The 15,178-nt window shown below is 52.9% G+C and overlaps 2 protein-coding genes across 9 annotated transcripts in view; one reads left to right on the top strand and one right to left on the bottom strand.

Moving 5' to 3' along the window:
- PIK3CD (phosphatidylinositol-4,5-bisphosphate 3-kinase catalytic subunit delta) overlaps positions 1-3,166 on the top strand; it is a 50,994-nt gene extending 47,828 nt beyond the window's left edge. For all 6 annotated transcript variants that reach the window (XM_082352907.1, XM_082352906.1, XM_082352910.1 and 3 more), the window contains one exon: positions 284-3,166. In XM_082352907.1, coding sequence (XP_082209033.1) covers positions 284-421 — 138 coding nt within the window. In that variant the 3' untranslated portion in view covers positions 422-3,166. The remainder of the gene's footprint in view (positions 1-283) is intronic.
- Positions 2,145-15,178, bottom strand: part of CLSTN1 (calsyntenin 1) — an 80,992-nt gene continuing 67,958 nt past the window's right edge. For 2 of the 3 annotated variants that reach the window (XM_082352961.1, XM_082352962.1), the window contains 10 exons: positions 13,719-13,881; positions 10,026-10,082; positions 8,555-8,712; positions 7,324-7,472; positions 6,806-7,032; positions 6,138-6,308; positions 5,653-5,798; positions 4,474-4,609; positions 4,024-4,208; positions 2,145-3,679 (listed from right to left, as the gene is read on the bottom strand). In XM_082352961.1, the coding sequence (XP_082209087.1) occupies positions 3,485-3,679; positions 4,024-4,208; positions 4,474-4,609; positions 5,653-5,798; positions 6,138-6,308; positions 6,806-7,032; positions 7,324-7,472; positions 8,555-8,712; positions 10,026-10,082; positions 13,719-13,881 (1,587 nt within the window). In that variant the 3' untranslated portion in view covers positions 2,145-3,484. The remainder of the gene's footprint in view (positions 3,680-4,023; positions 4,209-4,473; positions 4,610-5,652; positions 5,799-6,137; positions 6,309-6,805; positions 7,033-7,323; positions 7,473-8,554; positions 8,713-10,025; positions 10,083-13,718; positions 13,882-15,178) is intronic. The other variant, XM_082352963.1, reaches the window with a different exon arrangement.

The raw sequence follows: 15,178 nt of genomic DNA, 5'->3' as shown, positions 1-15,178 counted from the left end.
TGGAGAAGGCCAGGCCACCTGCCTTCAGGGCCAAGACCTCCCGGCTTGAGTTGGCATCTTATTTTGAGGATGGGGCGGGGCGGGGGCCGCCTTGGTTGGGGTGGGAACGAAGAGCTCTTCCCAGGGGAGGTGTGGGTGGCGCCCTCCTGGCTCCCTTGGTGCAGTTCCCTGAGGAGGGAGCGTTACCTGCCCAGAGAGGGCGGAGGTGCAGGGAGACGGGGCTCCCTGCTGAGCAGGGCCCAGGCCCCTCCGTGGGACGCCCATTGCTTCGATCTTGCCTCAGGATTCTCTGGCGTTGGGGAAGACGGAGGAGGAGGCCCTGAAGCACTTCCGGGTGAAGTTTAACGAAGCCCTCCGGGAGAGCTGGAAAACCAAAGTCAACTGGCTGGCCCACAACGTGTCCAAAGACAACAGGCAATAGCAGCCCGTGCAAGCCCCGGGCCTGGAGACAACCGAGCTGTCAGTCTTGGGAGCCGGGCACCCTCGGCCACCCTCCGGGGCCTGAAAGGCTGGACGGCATCCTTGGGAAAGAACCTACACAACTGCCTTTTGTTTACACTGGTTATTTATTTATGACTTGAAATGTTTCGGGAACTAAGCAGCCATACATGGAAATGCACCCTAATGTGGGGAGGGGCACCGTCCTCCCGCTTCCCCATCCGAGCCCTGGGCTTTGATGGGAAGACACTGTGAGCCCGGCACCTCGAGGCCGCATCTCGCCGAGGATCTGTGACCTCAAGTCTTCCAGCTGGGGGGTCTGGAGCCGGCAGAGACGATTCTCCCGTGCGGGAGCTGCCTTCTCCCCAGGCTCCCGCCATGCTGCACCGGCCTTGGTGCCTGGCAGTGACCCGGTGCCTGCTGTCCAGACAGGACACCCACGCCTGTTCACCCCCTCCACCTGTGTGCCCTCCATTGGCTGAGTTCTGGGCAGCCCGCAGAGGAGGCCTGGGTACCCTCTAGATTCAGGGATGATTGCTTTCCACTTTTAAAGCGACTCCTGGGTACGGGAATTCTCTCATCTCTGCTGTAAAGCGATTTTGTTTGCGGGTGAGAAAAAAAATAGCCCAACTACTTTACTGAACCTCTATGGCTCGGGAGAAAGGCCCCAGCGCCCATCACGTATAGCGCACGCTGGTCCTTGAGACACTTTAAAAAGGTCTGAGCTTGATTTAGCTCATCCTGGTCATGGTTCAAGACGCAAGCAGGTGCGAGTACTTTGTGCAATTATATGTAACCTCCCTCCTCCTAAAGCAGGTTTTAGGTCGTGAAGGACCTGATCTCCTCTCCAGAACGCTCACCTTTGAGAACCTGCTCCCGGTACCCAGGCAGCAGAAGCGTGAGAGTTAAGGGTGTGGTGGCATCTTTTCCTCCGACGGTACTTAGCTTGAAATGATTCGGGCTCGGCCTTAGGTGCATCTGAGGAGTTCAAGAAATGCAGGTTCCCGGGCCTCCCTCAGCCTTCTGGAGCCAACTCTGGAGGTGGGGCTAAGAATCTGGGCTTCTGGAAGCCCACAGGCGAGCTTCATGTATTAGCAGCCGACTCGGGACTCACAGGGGCGACACCACTTACCTCTCAAAGGCTTTGCACGGCTCAGCAGAGCCAGAAGTAGCTGCCCTCTCAGCAGCCCAGGTGCACGGCTTCCAGAAGAGCCCAGGTGCCAACTCTGTTTCTTGGTTCACGAGAGGTGGCCGAGAGGCACTGCCCATAGCAATCCGTGCCACCCACAGAGCCCCACTGACCAGACTCTGGTTCCCACCTAAGTGCTGAATTCATCAGACCCACCCACCTGTTTGGAAATAGGAAAAGCCGAGTGTATGTCTACTTGTTATTTATTTGAACGAGTCTGTGCTTCCTGGTGTGGGCAGCACACTGCATATACACAGCAATAGCTGGTTGGGTGCACGGCCTGTGTGCCTGACAAGAAGAGTATTTTCTATTTTTTTTAAATCATTTGATGTTTCTGTATGGGGAAGGTGAGTTCAGCGTAACTGATGTAGGTTCAACAGTCTGAAACCTTGAAATGAGAGGTAAAAACAGATTAAAAGAAATAAAAGCCTTGGTATGTTATGTTCTTGGCTCAGAAAGAAACAAGAGAATGCAGGATTAAGATGAAAACGAGACCAGAAACAACCCACTCTCCCACTGGAGTTAGAACAGACTTTATTGTATGTATACACTTTCTGACCTATCATCAATATACACATCTGAAAAGTGATACCACGGCGGCTACAGACAGCGCGGAGCGTCCCGTCCACGCGTTAGCGTCTATCCACGGTCTAAACAGAGCAGCGACAGTGGCAGTACACGGAGGGGTGGCCACACACGACACAGGACAGCTGGCAGTGTCCTCGAGACTAGCACTTATGATCACAGAACAGTGTTCAAAATTATTTTCCCCCAGTTTTAGAAATCTAAAAATTTACATGTAAATTAAAAACCACGTGCTGTAGGGGTTTTCGCTCCTGACTGCGGTTATCTCCCTTCACCACCTACTGGACATGGGTTTCACCCCCGGGGGCTCTGGGGAGGAGGGGCGCAGGTGCTCGGGGAATTGAGCACTTGCCTTCAGGCCACTGGGCGTCATTTCAGCCAGGTTCTGAGTACAGAGCCCCCAGGCCTGTTGCTGTCTCCAGACCAAGTGGTCATAGGGTGTGCACCATCCACATGATCGAAACATGCTCTCACCAGCAAGGAAACCTGCATCTATTCAGTATGGACCCCACGGCTGCACCTGAGTCCAGGTTCCTGCATGAGGAGCTGCTGGTCCTTGGAGAAGGGAGCAAACATGGCCAGGGACCCCAGCTCCCCGCAGCCCTCAATGGGTAGAATCCCAAAGAAAAGACCTGGCCGTTTCCAGCCTCCAAGGAGGGGTCCCTGATCCGGTCCCCTCCTGCCGGGCAGCAGAGCGATGTCTGTGCTCCTTTCTCCTCATCTTGGGGAGGGGGGGGAATGGGTCTTCGGTCCCTCCCCTCCCACGCTCAGTGTCTCCACTCCACTTTGCATCCAGCCCCGGATTATGCTAGCACAAAAGACACGAGGAATCCCAATTTATTTACAAAATATTAAAAAGTCAGTTCATCATCTACATATTAACCCCATTCTGCCATTTTATACATGCACTAGTTTGGAAAAAATAAAAACTTTAAAAAAAAAAAAAAAAAGAAAGGATTACCAGGTAGGAGTGAGCAACTCTAACCCTCTGTCAAGGAGTCCAGTCACTGCGGCTTTTCTGGAGTCGACATCAGCCGCAGAGCGAGCATCAGCTCACACATAACTTAAGAGCGAGCAGGGCGGACGACGGGAGGGGGCAAGGGGGAGCCTATGGTCCTATACACCAAGCGCGGGCAGAGATCGGCGACTGGGAGGGTCTGCAGACCTACTGGCCAGAATGACTTTGTACATCGTGGACCCTCGGGGCGGGCACAGAGATGACAGCAGAGTCTCCTGAAGCAGAAAGAAGGCGGCGGAGGGCGCGGCCGCGGCTCAGTAGCTGAGGGTGGAGTCGTCCCACTCGAGCTGCTGCTGCCTGTTCGCAGTCTGCTGGTCCCCGTGCTCCCCCTCCTCCTCCTCGCTGCTCTCCGACTCGGCGCTGGTGATGTCATCCTCCTCGTCTCCGTCCTCGCTCTCCTCCTCCTCCTCCTCCTCCTCCTCCTCACTGCTGTGCTGGTCCTCATACGTCTGACAAACAGACGGCCCGACCAGGCGCTGAAGCGGCTAGCCCCCTCCCCGCCCCCCCCCCGCCCCAGCCTGTGACCCAGGCTTCGTCCACCCGCCGGAGGCCACATCCCACGACCCAGCAAGAGGGGCTGACTAGGCTCCTCACCAAAGATGAAGGGAAACAGAGCTCCGGTCGCCACCCACAGCGGGACCACGACCCTAAAGCAGGCCCCCCCAGGCCTCAGTTTACCCACGCAGGGTCATGGTGCGCACCACGCAAAGCACGTGAGCGTGAGGGTGAGTTGAGCCTCCCTGGGGCCCTGGCCTGCGGGGTTCTCAGTCGGGGCGCCACCGCCCTCACCTACCTCCATGGGGTTCACGGTGATGGTCAGGGCAGAGTCGTCCCAATCCATCTCGTTCTCTTTGCCGCCGTCCTGGTCCCGCATGGTTCTCTGGTGAGCAGCCCGGATCCGGAACACTCCCAGGACGATCATGAAAACCAGGAAGCTGACACACACCACGATGACGACGGTTGCGGTGCTGGGGACGACTGCGGGGAAGAGGAGACAGGACGGCTGTGATGACGAGACCCGGCCCGGCCCGCCGTGTGCCCTCGGCCTCCACTGCTCGCTCCGAGAAAAGGCTCAGCACGGGTTCAAGTCTGGGTTCGGCCCCTCGCTGCCCCGTCCGTGCTCTGGTTTCCTCGTGTGACGTGGAGTTAACAGCCAGGCCGGCCGGTGGCTGTTCTGAGCGGCGGTGGGGGAGGGGGGGGCTGAGCTCACGGCAGGAGGCGGGGAGGGGCGTCCCAGGCCTACCTGCGAACGGGTGGGGGTTGGCCAGGTTGTGACCTGAGAGGTCAATGAAGGAGCGGTGCTCGGGGTGGACGAACTGCGGCTGCGCGGCCATGTGGCTGGCGTGCTCCACGGGGTTGGCCGTGTGGATGACGTTCACCTGCAGCGGAGACACAAGGCAGCCCGGACGTGTCCACGCGTGGAATGGACATGCACTTGACCAGCACCACCGAAGTGGGCCCTGGACCGGTGCTGGTGGGCGGAGAGAAGAACAGAGGCAGCCAAGGAGGCTGCCGTAACCATGTGATGCTGTCACACAGCCAAGAACATCCTGCTGTTGGAATAACTCACTTTTATTGTATCTAATAAAATAATTCATCCACCACAGACTGGAGGAGAAGACACAGCACCACCGCCGGCCCTTCACCACAGGTGGTTCGAGAAGCCCAGGCGCACGACACTGCCCCTCTTTCCCCAAAACTACAGCCACGTGACAGAGAGCACAAATCAGAGCCTTTATTTCCTTTCCAATCTGCTACCCTTTGGCTCAGAGAAAACACTCATGGGCTCTTCAGCCCTGTGAGTTTACTTCTGCTGCTACGAGGTCACAATGGAAGCGTTCAATTGCTGAGAGTAACTTTGGGTCCATTTCTCCAGGGCACAGAAGCTCTGAGTGACACGAAAGGTGTCCGAGCAGGACGAGTGCCCTCTGGCCACTGCGGCCTGAGTCCCCACGACCACGTTCAGCGGAGAGCAGCCCTGCCGGCGCTGGCGGCAACCCTCGCCCTGGGCCAAGGATCTACTCACGGCAGGGCCAGCCATCTGCAAAGAAGCCCCGGCTCCCCCGGCGAAAGCAGTGTCAAATCTCGAGAAACAACCTTGCCCCTCAGCCCGAGGCACGGACCGCCACTCGGTCCTGACCACCTCCCTCCAGAGGCCCCTCCGACTCTCGGGCTAAGGCAGCCTGTGAAGTGGGGCACCGTGCTGTGCCCCAGCCCAGCCCGTGTATAACCTGTCCCCCCAAACCTCTGCAGGTCTAACGGGGAGCAGCCCCCCGGCTGGGAAAGGCGACCCACCCCAGGATGAACCCAAACAGCTGCCACCACGAGTGCTCTAAAAATCGGCATCTGCCAACATCAGGGCCGTGAGCGAGGCGCCCGGTGACCACGCTGCTGGCCCTGCTCGGCACAGCCCGGCACCCACCTCCACCTGGAACTCGTTGCTGACGTAGCGACCATTCAGCTCGGAGCACACGAGCTTGAACTTCCGGTCAAGCAAGGACCTGGCGTGCCAGTTCCGGTAGCGCAGGAGGTGCAAGACCTCCTCGTAGCTGGCCATGGTGTCGACACCTGCGGGGAAGACGGCGGCGGCTGAGCTTAGGGACACGGGCCGGGGGCAAAGGCAGGCTGCAGGCGGGCCCCAGAGCCACCCGGCCGCGCGTCTGGCTTGCCAACTGCGGGGGCGTCGTCCGCTGCTGAGGGGCAGGCGCCACACGCGCCCAAGCTTCTACGCGTCATGAGGACGGGACACCAGGCAGAGCTGAGCTTCCCTTCCGTCTGGGAGAAGGTGTGTGGCCACCGCTCATCCTTTCCCACCTCCTCCAGGACTCTCTCCAGCTGCTGAGCTGGGAGGAGGTGGGCGCTGAGCTCTGAGCCTTCACTCTCCCGGTCTGGGGTCTGGCCTCTCACCTGTGAAGACCACGCCCAGGTCAGAGCTGCTCACTTCGATGCCCTTCTGCTGCAGGCGGGCCGCGTCCACTTCTAGGCTCTCCTGCTCTCGGTTCAGTTCCTCTCCCTCCACCGTGACCTCGCAGGTGTCTAGGTCGTGGACAATCTCCTCTGACACCAGTGACTCTTGAACTGCAAAAACGGCCCAACCAGAAATAGCAGAGGCTGTGGGGCCCAGGGAGGTGCTCACAGCGACGGCCCGTCTGCTCCTCCTCAAATTCACAGAGGCCTTTCAGGGACCACGGACGGCGGTACGGGACAGTCATTTTCAAGAATGGGGGGTGCTTTATGTGTCTAGGAGGACTGGCCACCAGGAAGGCCCGAGAGTGGGGGGCCAGCCAGCAGGAGCACCCCTACAGCAGCAACCCTTGCCCTGGTCTCCATCCTCCCAACCCACAAGAGCCATCCCAGATTCTGACGTCAAGCTGGAAAAAAGATGAAAGGACCCTCCAGGTGGGTTTCCAAAGATCATAATGCGCTCTAGCCCACGGGTCAGATTCCAGAAGCAGACCCAAGAACAGCATTAAAACATTCAAGTCTACAAAATCACAGAGGAAAAGGGCCAAGAAATAAGTAGCGGCAGTGGGGTTTCAGCCGCCCACTTTTGGGCGACTGGTCTAGGCTGTTACCTGTGGGGTCCTCGTCCCCTTCTCCTTCGGGGTCCACCTCTCTCGTGATGGTGCTGATGATCCGAAGCTCGGGGAAAAGGAAGACCCCCTCCGAACTTTCAAATTCGGAAGCTGCCCGAGCAAAATGGTGGATGCCACTCAGACTGATCTTGGGCTCTTCCGGCTGCAAAACCATCACGTAGCCGTCCAACGGGGGGACTGAGAGGCAGGTGGCCTCGTTAAAACACCTGCCAACAAGGAAGGGGACAGAAGGGTCAGGGCTTTAAGAGGCGGCTTCTCAAGCCACACAGACAAAGGCGCTCGGAGGTGGACCACAGGATTCCACAACCACCTAGGGGACAAGACGCCGGCCACTCCCAGAATGTGCTTCCACACATCACTCAAACTTTCTGGTAACGAGGGACGGATCACCTTTCCTTACAGAAGGGAGGCTGGGTTGACTTAAAAACCTAAATACACACATTTTCTTCTCAAGGGTCACTGAGCAGACAGGTTTATTGTTAAAAGTCAGCACATACTTGACCATGCTGGTGATTTTGAGTCTTCGGATCCCGGGTGTGGGGAACTGTCGTGAATTCAGGTAGGAAATGTGCTGCATGGCCTTATCCAACTCCCCTACATCCTCTCCCTCCAAGGTCAACACTGACTGACTGGGGTTGGCTTGGATCTGAAATGGCACCAAAACAGAGAGACAGGAACAGAATAAGGTTCTAACTGCAATAAGCTGAAACCACGAACACTTCGACAAACAGGATTAGCTTGGGATTGATTTGGATTGGTGACTTGGATAAGAAAAGCTCACGTAATTCCAGTGACCGTGACCCTATTATATGATGGTAAATATCTAAGGCACAGACAGATCTGTGATATAATAGGACATATATATTTGGTCTTTGTCCCTGGTTTCTGGCATAGAGCTGCTAAAACTTTTGGAATTTCCTGAGGGATGGTGGCATCTTTTTTTATTCCTAATAAGCCCCTTTCAGCCACCCCAGAATTTACCTTAATGAGGTGACTCTTGGATGCAGGCTGGTTGCCAAAGAAACCAACCACGTGATTACATGGGACCTTCAGCCTCACCTCTAAACTCTGGAGGAGGGGAGAGAGACTGGAGATTGAGTTAATTAATCAACAGTCGTCAACGATTTGATCAATCATACCTACATAACAGACCCTCCACAAAAACTTCTAAACAACAGGGTCTGGAGAGCTTCTGCGCTGGTGGACACAGCGAGGTGCCGGGAGGGTGGTGCACCTGGAGGGGGCGTGGAAGGCCCATGCACCCTCCTCCACTCCTGGTCCTGTGCCTCTCTTCCACCTGCCTGTTCCTGAGTTGTATCCTTCATAATAAACCAGTAATAGTACGTGAACTGTTTTCTGAGCAGTTCTAGCAAATTACTGAACCTGAAAAGGGCGAGGGATTGTTAGGAACCCTCGACTTTTTTCAGCCAAGTGTGGGTACCGGAGGCCCAGATCCTTGCAGCTGGCACCAGAGGAGCAGGCATGTGGGGGGCACTGGGGCCTGGTGCCCAGTTAGTGTCAGGACTGAACTGGATTACAGGACGCCTGGGGAGTTGGGGTCCAGGAGCTGGAGAATTGGTGTGAGAAAGACACCCGATGCGTGTGGTGTCGGAGATGCTGTGAGTAAAAGCAGCTCAGGACCAATCACCGATCAACCCTTATGCCAACAGCCTCCGCACTTGTGCTGGAGGAAGTCGTGGGTGCCGTGCAGGTGGGTGCTGGTATTACCTTGACACCGCTGCCGCTGTCTTCGGGGACGTGCAGGTCTAGCCCCTCTTTGCAGGTATACAGACAGTCAATCACTTTCTTATCTGCGAGTTTCCCGGAACGGATCGTCAGGCCAGCCAGATTACCTCGGAAAAACTGAGTCATGTGCAGGTCACCACCTGCAGAACACGGGGGTGGAAAAGCAGAAGTTGTGAGTGCAGCCCAGGGCCTCCTGCTTCACTTTTCAATGCGATGTTATCAGTGGTGGCAGCCTGACGGATGGACATGCGGGTTAGTTCCTACCAGATCCTGTTAGCCTTGCAATCGACATGGAAGCACAATGAGGAAATTAAATGGTTTATGATCATGCATGTGGCCCGGAGAAGAGAGGAGCTGGGGGTCCCTCCCCCGAAGCCCAGAAGCCAAGAGGTCCCGTGTGTGCCCCCACACATGCGGCCACTTCCTGGTAAGGGTGGCCCTCGCTGCACCCGTCATCATGGTTCACAAGTGATGTCCTACCAGCGCCAGCCTCTTCAACCACTGCCTTCTCAATCAGCTGGATCAGGCGCTGGGTTTTTTTTTTTTTCTTTTCTTTTTTTTTTTTTTTGGCCGCACCGCAACCAGGGATCAAACCCCGGTCCCTGCACTGAAAGCGCCAAGTCCTAACCACTGGACTGCCAGGTAATTCCCCTGGGTTGCTTTTTCTAACTGAGCATACTCAGGGAATACATACAAACTCGGGGATGAACGTACACAGGCAGGAGTAGAAAGATAAAAGGAATGCTAAAATCCCACCCTGCACAAAGCCTAGTATCAAGGCCGCCTACACGGCTATTTTGTTGAGTCCCAGTGTGCCTGTCTCCTACTACTGAGGACAACTGGGAAGAGTGAAGATGTTACAAGAAAAAGCCAGAAGGTGGCCCTTGACAGACTGTAACAAAGAGCCAAAACCAGGAGGTACTAAACCCTGTTCTTACACTGAAGAAGGAGGAGAGACCAATTGTCAGTAGCATGCCTCACTCCGGATAAGGGACGTTAGACACTAAATCGTCACTAGGGATATCGAGATTTCTAAGAAACATTATTTAAAACTTATTATCAGTCAGGACAGAATATCTAGACACGAGCCTTTTCCTGTCTCCTGTTTCAGACACACGAGAAGCAGGAGGTGGCCTCCCAAGCAAACTTAGCCTGTGAGATTTCAGCGGGGCGCCTCACGCAGTGGGATGGGGTAAAATTTGATGAGGAAAAAAAAAAATTCCCATTAGTACACTGCATTAATGAGTCGTTTGCTCTCACTTCAACTGGGATCAGAATGGGCAGAAAAGGGAAATCCCATGATGCAGTGGGGTAGCATAAGGCAAAGCAGCAGCTCAAATAGTGTCTGGGACCAAAATGCAACTTGGGCGTCTCATGCGAAATGCACAATGAATTGATGTCTCGACTTTAAATGAAACACAATAGTGAACCGTAGGCAAGAAAGTCCAGCAACCTGCAGAGGCCATAGGCACAGGCTCAGTTTCATTGTCATTTTCAACTCCTGAATACTCTGCAGAAAAGCAAGACAGACAATAGAAAAGGACCAAGAGGTTAGGCTCTTCAAACTGGACCTTGAAAATTAGTTTTGAAAAGCTACCAAACACAAACACAAAGAGAAAAATTCCCCTCCCATCCCTCTTGGGGACACACTCCACACCTGGATGAAACCTGTACTTGGTCACCTTTTCCCACAGGGATATTTACCACCCCCGTGCTTCTTTCCATTCTTTTTTTTTTTTTTAATTTATTTTATTTAAGTATAGTTGATTTACAATATTGTGTTAATTTTACAGCAAAGCGATTCAATTATACATATATATTCTTTTTCATATTCTTTTCCATTATGGTTTATCACATGATATTGAATACATTGTAGTTCCCTGTGCTATACAGTAGGACCTTGTTGTTTATCTCTTTCCATTCTTTTATTCCACCTTCCCGCAGCCTCCTTGCCAAAACACAGGTTGGATTCACAATGAGATGAGTAAAAGCTGTGCACTGAATTCACTGATCTCCTCAACCTGTCCAGGCAGGACACTGCGAGGTGGCAGCTGGCGCTGACGGCAGAGATGTACCTGGTGTGAAAGGCACCCACCCTGGACCACAGCGCCGGCCTTTTTAACGGGGAAGACACGTGTCAGCGTCCAAAGCCTGGTATGTAGTGAACATGTATGTCTTTTTTGAAAGCTCAAAAGGAGCTCACATCGGTTTAGACTTTGACTTCCAAGTGACAGAGGAAAGAAGGCATTTTTAACCAGTTTCTCTGAACAGAAAGGGAGAGTCAGAGGTTAAGGAACTCACCCAGAGAAACATAATCGGTGCCGGGCCTGGGGACGGCGGCTGTGGTTCCCGACCAGCATTCTGGGTCGAGGCACCCGCCCAGCGACGGAGGAAAGAATTTCCACTCTCCAGACCACGCGGTGGGTGCACGGCTTCCCTCTCCCCGCCCCACCCCACGGTGCAGGCCTCACCGCCTTTCCTGCTGTGGCCACATGGGGACGAGGCCAGGTGTGCACAGGTGAGCCCCGGAGCGCACACAGCTCCTACGTCCCCCTAGCACACAGTTACAACTGACGTTTCCGTTAATCCCACGAGGCGGGCCTCCAGCCCAGGCTCCGCACAATGAACTTGAAGGGAAAGGGACTTCAAATCCCCTGAAGGGAAGAAAGGAGATCTTCTTCCCCCATTAACTAAAATTTTTAAAACTTGTGTTTGGTTTGGAAATTTAGGCAGATTCTTCTAGCTGAGGATGCTGAGGGCTGAGGTAGAAAGAGATGAGAAAGGATGAAAAGTGATTGCCATCTGATGGCAGAGACACCGTGACATGAAGAGGAAGGCAGGGTGGGATGGGGTGGGGGGGGCGGGTGGTATTTTAACCCATGTAACAAAGTTCCCAGAATACAAAATAACATTTAGGTTCACACTTGTATTCTTTCTTTTTTTTTTTTAATATGTAAATATCATGCCTATTTATTTATTTATTTATTTATTTATTTATTTATTTATTTATCGTTGCTGAGCGTGGGCTTTCTTTAGTTGTGGCGAGCGGGGGCTACTCTTCCTTGCGGTGCCCGGGCTTCTCATTGCAGTGGCTTCTCTTGTTGCGGAGCACAGGCTCTAGGCGTGCAGACTTCATTAATTGTGGCTCGCGGGCTCTAGAGCACAGGCTCAGTAGTTATGGCTCACAGGCCCTAGAGCGTGGGCTCAGTAGTTGTGGCGCACGGGCTTAGTTGCTCTGCAGCATGTGGGATCTTCCTGGACCAGGGCTTGAACCCATGTCCCCTGCACTGGCAGGCAGATTCTTAACCACTGCGCCACCAGGGAAGTCCCCACACTTGTGTTCTTATTCTTTGTTTTTTTTTGGCCGCGCCGTGCAGCATGTGGGATCTTACTTAGTTCCCTGACCAGTGGTCAAACCCGCGCCCCCTGCAGTGGAAGTGCGGAGTCTTAACCACTGGACATCCAGGGAAATCCCTTGTATTCTTATTCTTATTTTTAAAATCATTACTCAGAAATTATTGTTTAATTTGGGAAGGAAGTTTGAACTAAATTTTTAAGAGTAACAACTAAAAACTTCCTGAAATTTTAAGGGTAACAACTAAAAACTTTCTAATAATTTATTCCTCATTCCTTGGTCTCACGTTCTACTTTCTCACAGATGGATTGTCACCAGTAATAAATCTGGGAATTTGCTGAAGAAGTTCACCGTGAAATACTGTCTTATTCTTTTTCACCTGAAAGGATCTGCAGGAAAATTACGAAATTCAAATTCTCCTAAAAGCAGCAAAACTGTCTTGGCAGTTAGGCTCTTTCATAAATTTCTAACCTAACTCAAGGTACAATGTTTCCAAAGGGAAGGAAAAAGAAGGCCTATTTAGCAGGTACATGTAGTGATGATGACACCCTGAAGTGACAACACAGAGCCAGGGGCAAAGTTGGAGGGGGGGCCCATGAACCTTGACGGCAGACCAATGGGTCTGGGAAAAATCATATGCTTAATTTTTACTAACTTCTAAAATTTAGTTTTCCCCTTGGTTATAAACGTCAGCTACAAATCACAGGAATATTAGAAGAAACTATGACTGTGCCGAGAGATATCATGTCCTACCAGCTGCTCTGTTGTAGATACACAGCATGGTTACAAAGCCCCTCCTGCTCTGACTCCTGGCAGTTAATGGAGGTGCCTGATCTTCATGAGTTAATAAAGCGGCACAGGTGTTACTACTTTACAAATTTATCCTTTTAGTACTTTGATAACTGTATTTCAGTTTAATTGGTCGCCTTTGAAATCCTATGTATTTTATTTTGTTTTACAGACTAATAAAAAATTATCCTGAGAAAGGTCCATAGGCTTCACAGACCACCAAAGGACTCCGTGGCACAGAAAAGGTTAGCACCCCTGGTTTGGTGGGTCAGAACGCTGGGCCTGGGTGCACTGGCTCCAGCGGTTCAAATCCTAGCACCACGTAACCAGCTGGTGACACAGCTCACTACTTCTCTGAGCCCCGGTTTTTCAGCTTTGAAATAGGGATAAAAAGAGCTTCTGCCCTGCAAATATATTATTAGGATTAATGAGATAATGCATGTGAAGCCACTGGCACACAGCCTGCCACTCAGAAAACAAGAATAAAAGGTATCGTCTTGCTGGTGGCTGTCATCACATCCCGTGCTGGTCTTCCAGCAGAGACGCCCACGGACTCTCCCCCAATCCTCACTGAAGGTGCTCCCGCCAGGTTATCAAGTGCTAATCACTCTGACGAGCCCTCCTGGCCGAAGCAACTCACATGTCTGTGCCTGATGGTTGCCTCTCTGTTTTTGTAAACTTTCCAACGAACAGGTTAATTTATAAATAATTTATAAACAAGGCCCTCAATGACACTCTCCCTCTGCATACCTCCTCCTGGACCCCCAGGAAAGGAGTTCCCATCCTTTAACGCCTTCATCAAGCATCGTAAATAGAGCCCTCCTGGAGCCTGGCAGCAGCCGTGCCCCCCAGAAAGGCTACACCGGGCAAAGAAACGAAAAGAGAAAGGAGAGGACAGTAAGGGATGTGAGACGCTGAGAGCAGCCTGTTTCCACCAACAGAGCAGAGAAGAAGCACTGAATTCTCAAAGCCTGGAGGGAACGGGGTGCCGATAACCGTTACCTTGCCAGCAAGCTCCAACCATGAGCTGGGTTTCGATCTTGGATGCATGAAGCGGATAGTCTTCGGTCACAGAGAAGGGCTCGTGAGAGACGCCGTCCACATAAAGAGTCACGTTGGGGATTTCCACGTTGAGGACATAGTGATGCCATTCCTCGTCACAGACCTACGAGGCCAAGGGGGTGGGTGGTTAAGTGTGAAACGTCCACCTTCCCGCTTACCCAAAGACGCAGCCATGAGAGGGATACAACTTGACACGAGAACAAGTCACCCAGAATGAACCTCTGTCTTCCTAAAAAGGAAAAGACTTAAAATGACAACAACAAAATACGTCTCATCCCACCGCATCTCACCCCAAAAGGTCAAGGTGACACTACCATCTCTAGGACACTTCAGACTTGGGGGCGCTACTCATTCGTCATGTGACAGGACCCCAGGCAGGGAGCTGCCCGATTCCCTTCTGCCAAGAGCATGACACCAGGAAATTCTAGTATCGGCAGTATGGACACCACCCAGGGGGCTGGCCATTCCTTTTCTGGATCAAAATGAAAAATGTGGCACTTCCCTGGTGGCGCAGTGGTTAAGAATCCGCCTGCCAATGCAGGGGCCACGGGTTCGAGCCCTGGTCCAGAAAGATCCCACATGCCACGGAGCAACTAAGCCCGTGTGCCACAACTACTGAGCCTGAGCTCTAGAGCCCATGAGCCACAACTACTGAGCCCACATGCTGCAACTACTGAAGCCAGCGCACCTAGAGCCCGTGCTCCGCAACAAGAGAAGCCATTGCAATGAGAAGCCCACGCACCACAACGAAGAGTAGCCCCTGCTTGCCGCAACTAGAGAAAGCCCGTGTGCAGCAACGAAGACCCAACAGAGTCAAAAATAAATAAATAAATAAATTTTTTTTAAAAAATGAAAAATGCCTCCAGTTTCTGAACGAGGCCCACTACAGCACATGTGTTTTCTTTTTCGGTTCAAAGGTGCTGGTCTAAATAAATACGAACATACAGCTCAGATGGCCAAATTCAACTGAGCTCCTCTCCTATCATGAAGGAGCAGCTCCCCAATATCTCCCCTGTTGTCACGTGGGGTGCTGGTCTGCGGTCTCCAAGGCCTGGCTGGTCTGGCATTCCCGGATTTCTGGCTTTAGAGGAAGAGGCATACATGCAAGAACAGGGACAAGCAGAGAAGGAGACGCTATGGGATGAAATTTCTAAAACTGTATTTTTAAAAAGCCTGCCCAGGGACTTCCCTGTGTGGTCCAGTGGTTAAGAAATCTGCCTTCCAATGCAGGGGACATGAGTTTGATCCCTGGTTGGGGAACTAAGATCCCACATGCAGCAGGGCAACTAAGCCCGCACACCACAACTACTGAGCCCGCACACCGCAACTAGAAAGAAGCCCCTGCGTCACAACTAGAGAGAAGCCCATGTGCCGCAACGAATAGCCCACGTGCCACAACT

The sequence above is a fragment of the Balaenoptera borealis genome (assembly GCF_965194805.1).
Source record: "Balaenoptera borealis genome assembly, chromosome: 1".
In the NCBI taxonomy this organism is placed as follows: domain Eukaryota; kingdom Metazoa; phylum Chordata; class Mammalia; order Artiodactyla; family Balaenopteridae; genus Balaenoptera; species Balaenoptera borealis.
This window is presented reverse-complemented; position numbering and strand designations above follow the sequence as displayed.